At 51.6% G+C, this 14,072-nt stretch overlaps 1 protein-coding gene across 1 annotated transcript; it reads right to left on the bottom strand.

Annotated features, from left to right (window-relative positions):
- Positions 1–540: 540 nt before the first annotated feature.
- Positions 541–10,785, bottom strand: sha (shavenoid). The gene is made up of 9 exons (XM_033378347.1): positions 10,276–10,785; positions 6,809–7,133; positions 6,174–6,272; positions 5,904–6,110; positions 5,142–5,252; positions 4,744–5,073; positions 4,202–4,677; positions 3,884–4,138; positions 541–3,816 (listed from the first exon to the last, which is right to left on the bottom strand). Exons 2-9 carry the CDS (start codon positions 7,068–7,070, stop codon positions 541–543), a joined length of 5,016 nt encoding a protein of 1,671 aa, XP_033234238.1. The 5' UTR covers positions 7,071–7,133; positions 10,276–10,785.
- Between the last annotated feature and the right edge of the window lie 3,287 nt (positions 10,786–14,072).

Raw genomic sequence — 14,072 nt, 5'->3', positions numbered from 1 at the left:
CAAAACATCTATAATTTCACCGCTCAAAATAATCAAATCAAATTCATATAAAACTACATATTAAAATATTTATTATAGATAATTATAGGTATATACCATATACATAAAACTGAGACTAACATTAAGATTGCACATTTCCGGCCCAAGACTGCTGACATTTATCACAATATACGCATCGATGCCTCTTCGATGCGATACGCTACGATTCGATAAACGATACGATAATATACGTTATAATATAATTATTGCACTTATATATCTTAGGGCTTGGCTTGGGTCTGTTGGTAGCTACATACATACTTATTGCACGTTGCATTTGAGATGCAGTTTCCAAGGAGTTCCATTTCTTATAGCTATCTTATTTCGATTAAAATTGCACCTTGTGGTTTGGCAAGAATTATTTGCGAAGTTATTGCACTGATTACTTCGGGTTAGCTTTAACCTAGTCTAGATGGAAGTCTTTCCTCTGTTCCAGATATTGCACGTTCCTAAGTCGAACTTAACCCTACTTTCCACTAACCTAACCTCACTTATCCTAACCTAGCTCTTTCTGATCATTTTGTAGAGAACAGAGTGGGTCTCTATGCTCTCCGCCCCGGACTCCCACATGTCCTCTGCATTGGTCTCTTCGTCCGTCTCGGATGATCCACAGCAAGTGCTGTGGCCCCGCCCGGCCTCTTCCTCCGAGGAGTAGGATGACATCGTGGTTGTGCTTCCGCGGACATTCAGCTCCTGGGAGTTTGCCTGCGAGTGGGAGCGCGAGTGGGAGCGAGTCAAGGTCTTGTCGGAGTCGGCATCGCTCAGATCGTCGCCGGCAACGTTATCTGGAGAGCGGCGGCTGTGGCCAGGCGAGACCATATGCTCCAGATCCTCGAAGCGACTGTCATTGGGCCCGCTCTCCTCCTCGTTGTCCTCTATGGTGTCCACCCGGATGATCTGGCCGCGCCCCGTCATCATCTTGAAGTTGTACCGATCGTAGACATTGCGCTTGTAGAGCTCTGTGGAGTCCGTGCTCATGTAGCCGCTATCCAGCTGCCCGAATCGCTGCTCATAGTAGTTCTGACTGCCAGGCCCGTGTCCCATGCCAGCGGACTGCGCCGCGTTCTCAATGATGGTGGCGATGCCCTCATCTCGATCCAGGGCCTCCAGGAAGCCCGCAGCATTCTTGGTGCCGTATGTGGGGGCCGGGCTCTGGCTGGGGCTGAACTTGTTGGCCGCCATGGTAACGAACTTGCGCCACGCATTCTTCAGATCCTTGGCCTTCTTAGCCCGATCCTTCAGGCCGATGGCGATCTGCATGCCCGCCGTCAGCTGAGCCGGCTCTATCTCGCACCGGTAGACGGTCTGCACACTGCTCTGGTTGGCGTTTCCAGAGCTGTTGGCCGCCGCCCGCTGGGGATAGGCTATGCCCACGGGCACTCCCGCATTGCGGTACATCTCCTTGGTACGTTCCGACAGGTGACCGCTGCTCCGGTTCGAGCGCGAGCTGATCGACAAGGCATCAAACTGGTTGAGATCCACGTCCTTCAGGCTCTTGGCATTGTTGCTGCTGGTGAACTCCGGTTCCGGGTTGTCCTTGCGCTCCTGCGCTGGCTCAGAGGCTTCCTCGCGCTGGTGACTCTTGCGGCGATTGAGATACTTTGTCAGGCTGTAGTCGTTGCGCAGGCTGTTGATCTTCTTGTTGTACATCGCGTCGTAGTCGGCCTCCAGGTGGGACTGCTTGTGGGACTGAGACTTGCCGTGGATCTCCTTGGACTGCTTGGCATAGCCTCGCTCCTCAGTTGTGGCCGATATCGCGCTGGACATGGTGTTGTTGCAGGAGTTCTCGAACTCCGAAGTGACCCCGGTCACCTCCGTGACCTCGCTGTGCATGCTGTAAGCATCCTCATCCTGTGTCTGGCTCTCCCCCGCCGTTTGGGAGGGCGGCGGCGGCGGCAGTGGCCGCTTGCTCTGCACCAGTGGAGGACAATAGTGCTGATTGGCCTTTGAGGGATTCCTGTGCCCCAGTGCCCTACTCTTGTCCTGCTGCTTCTCCACCGGCTTGGGCGAGGATATCGTGATGGTTGTCTTGTTCACCTTGGCCACATCCACCACTGAGTGGGTGGGCGAGGACTGCATGCCCCGCTGTCGCCGCGAGTGCTTCGCCTCAAGGGTGAGGATGCGGCCCTCCTCCTCGGCTGTCGGCTTCCTCTCGCACTTGCAGCTCTCCTGTGCCACCAGCGGGGACTCGTAGATCTCTCGCAGATTACGGAACGAGTGGCTAGACTTCAGAATAAAGGAAGCCGTTCGCGGCTTGATGGCCTGACTGCTCACCGGACTCCCGCGACTCAAATCTGGCAGTGAGTTGATCTGGTTGTAGTCCGAATCTACGTAGGAATCGCTGCTCATCTGCTGCTGCTGGCGCCCATGGCCATCCCAGGCGTTGATGTCGCAAAAGCTCTGCTTCTTGGGCTTTCGATCGAGAGTGTCCGGCTCGAACTGGTCGCTGTCCGTACGCTCCAGATCGGAGGGGGGCTCGTGTTCCACCTCGATGGTCATGCTGCCCCGAAAAGGTGTGTCGTACTTGATGCGGGCCGCGGCCTCCTTCTGCCGCTGCTGCACCAACTGCGGATTCTTGCCGGCCAGGCGCTTCTTCAGATCACCCTCCTTGCGAAAGCCGTTCAGACGATCGTAGACCGTGTGGCTGATCTCCAGCTCCTCCTCCAGGGGCAGGGCGGTGCTCAGGCTGGGGCTCAACTGGGAGCTGACGTCGGATGAGGGCGAACTGGAGGAGTGGGAACTCTTGCGCTTGCTCGGCTCGAGCCGTTCCAGGCTGTCCGTCTCGTAGTCCACGATCAGATACTGCGGCGACTTGCGCCTATAGATGGGAGAGTCTGGCTGGAATTGCTTCAGGGACTTGCGGCTGAGGGAGCTGTAGTCCGGCGTGGGCACCGAGGGAATGCTGCTCTGGGTGCTGCTGTATATGTCCTTGATCTTCTTCTCAATGGTGCTGTCGTAGTCGGGCGTGGGTATATGAGCCCCGTACTCCCGCTTCAGCGAGTCGTAGATGATCTCCGCCGGCTTCATGTTCCGCAGCATGTTGTAGTGCTGCCGGTCAAAGGATGTCAGTGAGGTGGGCGTGGAGTTGGCGGCTGCAAACTGGTCCAGTACATCGCTCCGCTTACGCAACGATTTGGAGCGACTGGAGCTGCTCCTCATGGAGCCGGCCGGAGAGTCCGCCAGCATGAACTTTGGATTGTTGTAGATCTCCCCGCCCGTCTCCGCGAATCCGTACACATTGGCGGCCATCGAGTAGGAGGAGAAGCTCTCGTAGGAGTTGGCATTGGTCTTTCCCGGCTCTGGCTCTGGACCGGACCTGCTTGATGCTGGCTTTGGAGAGGGTGAGGATGTGGGGCCTTCCTCCGCCTTGACTGCCTTTTGCATGGGCGGCGGTGGCGGCCGTTCCTTGGGCGCTGTTATCTCTCTCCTTAGGGAGCCTTTTGTGGGCGAGCCCTTTGTGGGCGAGCCCGAGTTCTTCTTGGCCGCTGTCGGAGTGGGTCTGTCGAGGGTCTTTTGTTGCTGCGGAGAGTCCGAATTCGGGACACTCTGCAGCCACTGCTCGATGCTGTTTCGCTTGTCTCCCATTCCGCTCTTGGTCGAGAGATTCTGCTGGAGGGAAAGCTGGTACATGGACGGAGAGCTGCTGGACTCGGGCTGCTGCTCCTCGGGAATGATGTTGAGTGAGGGCTGGTAGCGCTTGGCGGCCATCTTGTACTTAGCGATGGCGATGACCTCGCGGATCTTCTGCAGAAACTCAATGGCAGCTTGTGGCGGCTCCTGGGGAACAGATGTAGATGTAGATGGATATAGAGATGCGGTCTTCCCCAAAGGCACTATGACTTACCGCCAGCAGATGTGGCTCAAAGTAGGCCGGATTGAAGTAGAGTTTCTTGCGCACATTTCCATTGACCATGGCCCGAAGGTTCTCCATCTTCTCTTCGCTCATCAGATCCTCAATGACGGCCACGTTCTCGGTGGGCAGGCACTCTTTGTCCTGAAGAAAGTCATCAGACTCCTGGGAGGCGTTCTCCTGTCCACTATTGCAGCTATTGGGCGTCTTGGGCGACTTTCCCAGCTGCGGATGCACCAGGACCGAGGTCTGGAGTAAGGAAACCTTCGTTTGAGGCATGCTAGCGGTAACAGAGAAGGTACTGAAACCCACCTTGATCTTCTCCTCCATCTCGCACTCGGAATTGGAGTTGGATATGTCGCTGGCGAAGCCCGACTGGTGCTCCCTCTCGCCCAGCTGGGGAAAGTGCTGCAGCAGGGGATTGTTCTTGACGATGCCCAGATCCTCCTTCAGGCCGGCGATGTTGGGACGGCCATTGGAGTCGTTTCCGTTGCCCAGACCCATGCTGTTTGCGGAATAGATACTGCCGACTCGGCTGAAGGGTGCTCCGTAGGTGACCTGGTCGTTCTTCGGGTAATTGATCTCGTTGGCCAGGTTGTCCAGTGAGTGACGGGAGCTGTGGCGCTTGCGCTTCTTCATGTACAGGTAGAGGAACACGGAGGCCACGTAGATGAGGCCCAGCAGCAGGCTGCAGATCCCAATCACCACATACTCCCGCATGGTCATTCCGTCCGAGATGGAGGCCAAAGTCGTGGAGTTGGCTGGCTGGAAGAAGACCTCTGGCACATCTGTGGGTCGCATGGAATGGGTAAACCTGTTGCTAGGTGCCTTTGCTTCGCCCGGGGAATACTTACTGTGCGCATACTTCACCGGACTGCCATTCACCCGGAAAGCCACACAGGGCGAGTGAACGTTGCGGGGCGGCATCAGAGGCTCTCCCTTGCCGTGGCTGGTGGTGGCATTCAGCGCCAACGTCATGTCCCGACACACCAGATGCACCACAATGAGGCGGCCCTGCATCTTCTGGCGCAGCTCCGGCTCGCCCAGCCACTGCACGAAGCTCCGTCCCTCGTCGCGGAACATGCGGAACGGATAGTCCGTGTCGATGGGATTGCGCAGATCCGACCAGCCATTGGAGCCCAGGTACTGGGCCCCCGTCACCGCGCACACGGGAGTGTGAATGTCTGCAAGAGGACAGGGACAGAACAGTATATCTTTCAAGTGGCAACCGATGCTGCAACATTCGACTCACTGGCAAAGCTGATCTCTCGACTGGGGTAGATGATCTGTCCGCGGAGGGGCAGGAACACGAATGGGATCTTTTCCGACGAGGCGCCGCTGACGAACGGCGACAGGGAGCACTCTGCAAGGCAACGGGGAAGAGAGAGAGAGAGACAGGGGAGAGTAGGAAAGTTTCGTCAGTGGCTGCGATAACATCGGAATCGCTTATCAATAAGAGAAAATATTTCTGTTTACTTTTCCGCAAAGCTCTTACTTTCCGTCCGATGGGGGGACTCCGACTCCGACTCTGACTCCAAGTCCGAGACTCTAAAATGGAATCGGAATTGGAATTGGAATCGGTGGCACAGCAGCGCGACTGTGTTTTTATGGTGGCAGACGGCGAAAGTTTCCTTTCATTCATTAGCCAGGCGCAGAAGAAAGATAGCAGCGAAACGATTTGTTCAATAATAATAGCATTTTTCCCTCTTTGCGTCACGTTTCGTTTTCATTTCATTCTGCAGGGCCCTGCCAACAATTTCTGCTGTTATTACAGCATTTCTTTCTTCTGGTTAATACTCGTCGACTGCCGACTGTCGGCTGTCGGTTGACTGGCGGTTGAGCAACCATTGTGCTCCCTTCCATGTGACAAAACAATGGATGGATGAGTCCCACACGACTGGGTGGGAACGACAACGAATCCCACTCCCACCGCGAAATGGAGCACACAATTTCGATACGATACGAATTAGCCACGAAATCCAGAAATGAAACCAGCTTCCGCATACGGACTTACCATGGATGTCGTCCACACAGATGCCCAGGTCCTCGCGGTAGGCCCTCAGGTAGGGCAGGCAGCGGCAAGTGCAGCCCCCATCCTCGTTGCCCTCCGCCTCCGGCTGGGGACCCCTGCCTCGGTTCTGCTGCATCTTGAGGCGTCGGGCGAGCAGCTCCAGCTGACCGCCAGCCAACGAGGCCGTGGCCGTGTCTTGACCCAGTCCATCTATGGTTTGGGGATATACTTGGATTATGACAGGCTCAATCTCCATGGTAATCTGTTAGTTACCGTTGGCATGTCCATTCCCGTCGTTCGAGAGACGCAGCAGACCCGCCGTCCCGCTGGAGAGTCCAATGCAGGTGTCCGCATTGCACGCACTGCTGATGCCTGTACGGGAGGTGGAGGAAGCGAAAGAGAAACGTTAAGATGGATTGACTCTGGCCATCACAACAGAATCCCCGAGCCATGGATTGACGTCTAATAAGCCTGGCCGGGCCTTACTGGCGAAATTAATGCTGCTGTCAACGCATCATCTTGGCTCAGCCTCGAACCGCAGCAAAAACACCAAGAAATCAAGGGAGAAAGCCTAGCTTCGGGGACCGAAACTTCAAATACCCTTGCAGACCGGTTCTTCCTACACGTTTTGGTAATCGTGCTTGAAAATTATTCAAAAGGATTATGTATCTATCCATTTCCTGGACTCTCTCAAAGAAAGCTCAATTTGGGACATTTCAAAGACTTGGATAGATACTTCCGATTGATGTTGGTTAGCAAATAATTCTAAATATCTGTAGAACTATGGAAGGCATTGACAGACAGACGAGAATGCTTATAGAGAATTTACGGACTTTTTCAAGGGTATCAAAAAACACAAAACTGGGCATGGCACTGACATCGGCATCGGCATCGGGACTGGCACTCACCGCTCGTATGGAAGACATCTCCGTCGTGATGCCTTGTCAGATTGATCAGCTGGCCGTGGGGTTGCTGCAGATCCTCTAACAGTAAACTTTCGGGCACCAGATCGCCAGCGGATGGGGGGTGTCTGGTAAAACTGTTGCCGCTGTTCCCATTGAAGTTCCGCATCCGCTGCGGCGTGGGTGATCGCGGCGTCGAGGCGGGCGTGGCCGATGGGCAGAGGGAGGCGAGCAGGAGGAGCAGCGGTAAGGATTTGGTGAGCCACATCTCAGCAACAGCAACATAGCTGATCCGGGGAACACTCTGGGGGATTGTCTGGGTCCGCTCCGGCTGAAAGTGGAGAGCAGAAAAGACCAGGCCACTAATTAATTACAAAGAAATCCTAATTTGTAGTCTAGAGCAAGGCGAAACCAGCCCGCGGTTGACATTCTTTTGGGGGCCCCGGCCCGGCCTGCCCGGCTAATGAGGCAGAAATTGTTGTGCCCCGTCCGTGGCTGGAAATGGAGCAACATCTACATCCAGTTGCTGTTGTGTTGCCTCCCTGTGTCGTTAGCTGCTAACGGACAACATTTAAACAAATGTTGCAATTAAAACTCGTTCTGCCAGCAAATGTATACTTATAGAAAGAGAGACATAGAGCGAGAGAGGGGGCAAGGTGCAGCAGAGGTGGAATTATGTTGCACTGGCACTGGAGCAAGTGCGTCGCAGTGAGAAAATGTTGCTTCTGCCTCTGCTGATGCGGCGGCTGCTGTACCGCTGCGTGCCGCTGTGAGTGCTGTGCCGTTTACCGTTACCAAATGCTGCTGCACTTGGCTTAGAACACCCCGTTTATACCGCTAATCAGTTGCACTTTAGCGCCTTAGCTGCTTTCGGCCAGCCAATTTACATAAATATTTCACACACACAGTGGCGTCGGCAGAAGCAGCGGCGCGCGAGAACAACAAAAATCAGGCAAGAAAAGCTTGCGTCGGGTCTCAAGTCTTTCGATACCTTTTCCAAAAGTCCACGGCCAAAGCAGCACGATGCATGCAGCAAAGAGAAAGGCCTGTCAGATTGTGTTTTGTATAAAAACAGACAGACAGCAATGGCTGATTAAGACAGATCAAGAATATCGAATACGAATTATGGGTTTGCTTCCCACTCTGCGTGGCAAACAGCTGGCTTAAACCGGAATACCCGTCCCCTGCAGAGAGTATACAAAAAATAAGCACCACAGAGAAAAATATTGGGGACTTCTAACTGTTCATATCCAAGTTCTGCTTATCTCCCTCTCTCCCTCTTAGTGCGTATGCGTGTGTGTGTGTGTTGTGTGTTGCGCTGCTCAAAAGAAGAACAACAGTAATAGACAATGGCAAAGGTAGTGAGCGGGAGCGGGAGCGAGAACGAGAGGGCAGATGGTGGGTAATGTGCGAGAGAATGAATGAGAGAAGAAAGCGATAAAAAGCAACAGTTTGCGGCCTAATTTGAAAGTAAAATTTCTTTACAAAACGCACTAAAAAGAACAACAACAGCAACGGGCCCCAGTCTTTTGATTGACCAGTCACCAGACGCCAGACTCAGTAATAATCACCATCCATCTATCCACACGGGCTAGCTCAGCTCCATGTCCATCTATCACCCAACGTGCTGTACAGTTATGGCATTTAAACATAACAACAATATCATTTCTATTATTTCTCTTTCTTTTCGATTTGTTTACGACTTTGCCTCAGTTTCATTTCGTTTGATTTTCGGTCATCGGTTCGGCTTTCAGCAGTTTATCTTATTTTTAGCGTTGCCTCTGCCTTTGCCTTTACCCCTGCCGCTGCCTCCTCATGCATTTTCGAAACGAATTTAATGGCAGTAATGACCTGGATTTTGGGGTACGACTGCAACATCAGCAGTAGTCCCAGCAACGCCACTGAAACTGATGCGATTTTGATGATGCTGGGAAAAAAAAATCGAGCCAAGAGAGGAAAACCTTCTGCTAAAACCTAACCCAGTCGTACGGTGTCGGTTCTGCGGGTTTCTGTGTCTCTGTCTAGTGTGCATGTTCCGCATGTTCTATGCGGTCTCTCTATGGGGTGCACAGTGCGCAGGGTCTTGACTCTTGCGCACTCGGCTAAACTCAATTAACAGGTAATTGAACCCAACTGCATATATTAGCCATATTCCATCTGCTCCATCTCTCATCTCATCTCACACCACTCCAGTGCGATTCCATGCCATTCCATACCATACCATACCATTCCGTCCGCAGCCCAGTCCAACCCATCATCCGCATCCATGTACATGATCATTAATTATTGGGCAACACGAAAGAGCGTGTGCGCATTGTTCTAAGTCTGTGCATAAATTTAGCCATAATAACCACAAGTGGTAACAGGCAACAGGCGAAGCTGATCGACTCGTGGCATACCCCTATCCTGCCCAGCGGACCGTTAACTGTTGCAGGTCCATCGGCATGGAGTGTGTCTCAGAACGGTCAAGAACAGAAGAAAGTGACCGATGATTGGATTAGTGGAAAGATGTTCCAAAAAACTCTGAAAGAATTCATCGACGGCTGGCGAAAAAGTAGATTCTTTTAGGAATAGATCATGTTTCCATTTCCGCTATATGAATATCCATATTCGAGTCCTTTTCTCTAACGGGGTGGTGTCTATGATCCTCTAATATTGCTCCACTTCCTCTTAGTTTGGTACACCCCATGTTCTAGGCAATCAGGGGGTATAGAAATTACCACAACGCATTCTAACCTGGCCATCATTGCAATTCACATGAACATGCACTGGTGCTGGTGGTGGTGCTGCTACAGATGGGGGGGCTGGGCCGTACCATTGTCTGGCTGGAGCAGCCGCTACACTTCCGAGTGCAGCCGACGTCACACTCGGAGTACTCTTAACACTTAGAACATGCCACGGCAGGCGCTGCGGCAGAAGCCACTCCGAGTGGAGCTCCCCGATCCCAGCATAACAAATTTCAAATTTATTCCTCTGTTATTTTTATTATTTTGTGTTAGCGGCGCCGCCGCTCCTACAGGTCCATTGTGTGGCCAGAGGAGCGCATCATTTGCTCGCCGCCTTAATGTGCTTTAATATGTACTTATGGCCGTGCTCTTCTCTTGGCTCTTCTCCAGCATAGGGCTGCTGCTCTGGCTAACTGGCCAACGGTTTCGGCTAGTTGTTAAAGCCAAATTACGACAGTGCACTGAACGGAGGCGACGGCGATTCGGCTCTAAGTGTGGGCAATGGCCGGCGTTTGCATGGCTCTGTGACTGGAGTTCGGCAAATTACTTTCTCCAAAAAAAAATAAAATAATAATAATAAGAGCCCCAGAAATCCAAAAAACAGAAAGATTTTCAATTTGGGAGAGTGCCCAGTGACCTAAACTCAATTGGCAATGGTCTGATAAGCCCGACCAAGGGCAACACAGCACAGCCCTTCCTTTTCCGAGATCTAGATCGAGAGGGAGCATGCATCCCACTCTTACTTACAGCAGAGCCCAGACGAGGTGGCGAATAAATTAACACCTTGGGGCTATAAATTTCCCGATTCTCCAGATGGGCTTTCGTTTGCGAAGGACTGCTAGCCGGCGGCGGGCTTTCCTTATTTTCTTTTCAGTCTGCTCGTTGCCTCGTTGGCTCGTTTGCTTGTTAAATTCACTTTGCATTTGCTGGCATTTTCACACATTTCTCTTGCAGCACATTTTGCACATTTGCCATCATTTGTGGCCACATTTTTGAAACATCTCGTGCCGCGCAAAACAACACAAAAACAGCACTAGCCCCCGCTTACGGTTATTGTTTTAAGAAATGGTTTTTCTTTTCTTTTGCAACAAAGAAAGCGAAGACCGCGGCACCTTTGCGACTTTTCTTCGCGACTCTTTGCGGCTCTGGGCTTTTCTTTAGATTTTCTTTAAGTTGGCTGGAACCGCGCAGACGTCTATCAAGGTCGCCGTCGTAGAAGCGACTGCCAATGGAGCCAGTTGCCGGAGCTGCCGAGCCAAGCGGCTCGAGGCAGACCCAAAGCCGGAGCCAAAGCCAAAGCTAGCGACATCGACAGAGAAAACTTTTCGCTCTTAAACGAGTTTTCTTTTCTGCTTTCCGCTCTTATATCTCGAAAGTATAAGTTGGAATTGTGTTTTGACAAATTGTAGTATAAGGAACTGCAAATGTGCTGTGATGTGTGAAGGCGAAGATCTCCCACTGCCGACTAATTAAACAGGGGGTATGCCATAGCACCTGGACTGGGACTGGGACTGTGCCTAGGACAGGTTCTTCCATCAAGTATGCGCCGTGTGTACGGGCCATGAGAAATGGGTACCGTTCGAAGTTCTCCGCTTGAACCCGTGTCGCGGGACATGCTCCAATTCGATAAAGGCCCATCCTCCGCCGATTCGGAGCAGCTTCATTTGTCATTGGTTCACCATAATTTGTGACAATCTACTCATTTTAGTCACACTCGAGTGCAGCTGCATAGTCCATCTTCATTTGGATAGATGGATGGCAGGAGATCTTGGAGAGGCTCGAGAACAAGTGAAAACTTTTGAAAATACGATCATCTAAGCAGGTGGGAATGGGGCGGGGCTGGGCTGTGCTGTGTGCTGGCTGTGCTGTGGGGCTGCTCAAATTACACAGACAATCTGTTTGACATAAGCGAGTTATAACATATAAGGCAGCGGGGCCAACTCTTACCCGGCGATGCCAAAAAAACAATTACAGCAAACTGGTTTCAATTAAAGACAGTTAGAGCCACTGGATGGGGAAGCACACAAAACAAATAACTATAGAAATATATAGAGAAATATTGGCATCTCCTTGTGCCGCTGCGTACGTGCCGCCGCCTCTCTGCCCCACAGAGTCTGATCCGATCCGCTTCAGCACCAGCGCCAGTATCAGCCCCGTTTGCCTCTGCATCTGCGTCTGCGTCTGGGGCAGTCTCTGTCTCTGTCTCTGTCTCCGTCTCCATTCCCATCTCGTCTAGGCAATAATTATACTTTAGTTGGCGACGCCGCTGCGAATGCATCCAACAACTATTTGCTTTAGCTGCATTTACAGTTTTGGTTTTTTGCTGCCGTTGCAGTTGCCCCGGTGCCGCCCGTCATTTAGAAAGTTTGAGTTTTGTAGATCTCCATCTAATGATATCTACCCCCCGCCCCGATTGGTATTTACTTCACATTATCTCGATCCATATACAGTTCTGGAAAAATGGGCCTTCGATTTTCTGTTTCTGTTTCTGTTTCTTTTGTTTTTCTGCTCTGCACTTTTATGACGAGGCTCGATGCCTTGGCCTATCTGCATTTTATGACTCCACTCTCGATGTTCGAATTAGTTTTTTGTGTTCTCGTAACCGTTACGATTTCAATCGGAATCTTTGAATCTGAAATCGACTCTGATACTTGTGTTGCTGCCCCTGAATGCCCCTGGACCTGGATCTGCATCTGGATCTGGATCTGGATCGTCTGTGCTCCGTTTATCTGTCTGACTGGAATAAATTTGGTGGACCAGTTAGCAATGCGTTACCCACACACAATTACCCGCGTATCTCGTTGCCATTTACCCATACATCATCCATAAATCTTTAACTGTAAAACAAAGTCAGGTTCAGGTCCACGTCCATGTCCACGTCCATGTCCATGTCGAGGTCCAGCCAGCCTCAACTTATGCAAACTTTGGGCACACGTCGCTGCCCGGCCTGGGGCTGCGGCGCATCGTCTGATCTGCCTGCTGCCGCGGACAGCCGGGAAACCAGTTCAAGTCTGGGATGTGCAGCAGGACTGTGCAACTGTCCGCTGCTATACGAGTAGTATATTGTAATCTGGCTAGTTATTGATACGCTCCAAGCGGGTCGGTACTCACACCACTCGCTCGGGCTGAGGAAAAAACTTGCAATTGTATTCATAAATAACGATTGAGAAATGTGTTCTTCTTTTCTCCATGTCTGCGGTCATCGGGCACTTACTACGAGTACGAGTACGAGTACGAGTACTCGTACCAATTGCTTCTGCAATGAACATGAAAATCTGCTCATCGAATGCCCGGTCTACATTGGCTACGAGTCCATAACGGTTAATGGAAGATGCAAGTACCTCCGCTGTGGTTCTCCTTGACATTAGGCATTCGACTAGACCCAGAGGCTGGGTCTCTGGACTTTGATAAGGAGTCGGCTTGGCTGTAAATGTTTCGTGGCTCCCATGAAACTGCTTAAGCCTTCGTGATCTGTGAACATTGCATAAATATTTCCTTATGATTTGGATAGAATCATTATCGAGGCACCCCCTGGCGTATGGAGTGGACAGTGGATCTCTGGCATAGCTACTACATAGATGGTTCGGCAAAGTGGCGTATGACAGCGCAATGGGGTGTTGCGTGCCACCTGAACGATGGCTTTATTACCCTTTGGGCTTCCTTCTTCGGGAACGATCTTCGGGAACAATTCCGCTCCATGGCCTACCATCCATCTCAGCCCCTGATTGACAGCAAACAAGCCAAATGCATTTCAATTAAACGCTAACCGCTACAAATATTTCCATTTGTGTGCAGGTTTCTGTGCGGCTGTGTGGCTGTGTGCCTCTGGTCAGGTGTGCTCCATGTTGGAGCCACTTTTTTCGTGACCAAAGCATAGCACAGCAAACCGAAACTGAACCGAACCCGAACCCGAATCCAAACCCGTAGGAGAACAATTCCAGAACGGCGGTCAACTCATCAGTATGCTGTATAAATTAGAGCATCAAACGGCGCTTTGCCAACTCGGAACTGGTCTATACTGTTACTGCTCTGTTGCCGTTGCTGCCCCATCAGAATTCAACCGGCTGTGTGGACGTGCCTCCGTGTGTGCATGTGCATGTGCATGTGCAAGTGGTGCAATCGCTCCCAGCACTTGAATCCCGCACAGAGTTCAATGGCGAGTCATCGACGCAACTTGTGCATATATTGTTGTTAAATTGATATCAATTTGTTATAATGGCTCTGCCATTATGGGCCGATTATATGGTCAAGCCAGCGGCCAATGCTGGTGGTTGCAATAAAAAACACTTTATTACGAACACACCTATTAGCCAAGGCTTGTGCCAAGACTGGACTGGGAATGGGAATGGTGCTCGGACTCGGACTCGGACTCGGACTGGAAGTCAATAGCCCACAATCAGTTGGTTCGTCATGGGTAATCCTAGATTGAATCCAATGGCCTTGCTAAATGCAGCTGAGGAGCGCCAGACAGCAGTGGAAATACCGTTTAAAACGGATGTTAAGTTGTCCGTACAAAACACGACACCCGAGTGGCCTGCCTGCCC

This window comes from Drosophila pseudoobscura, chromosome 3 (genome assembly GCF_009870125.1).
Source record: "Drosophila pseudoobscura strain MV-25-SWS-2005 chromosome 3, UCI_Dpse_MV25, whole genome shotgun sequence".
NCBI classification, from domain to species: Eukaryota; Metazoa; Arthropoda; class Insecta; order Diptera; family Drosophilidae; genus Drosophila; species Drosophila pseudoobscura.
This window is presented reverse-complemented; position numbering and strand designations above follow the sequence as displayed.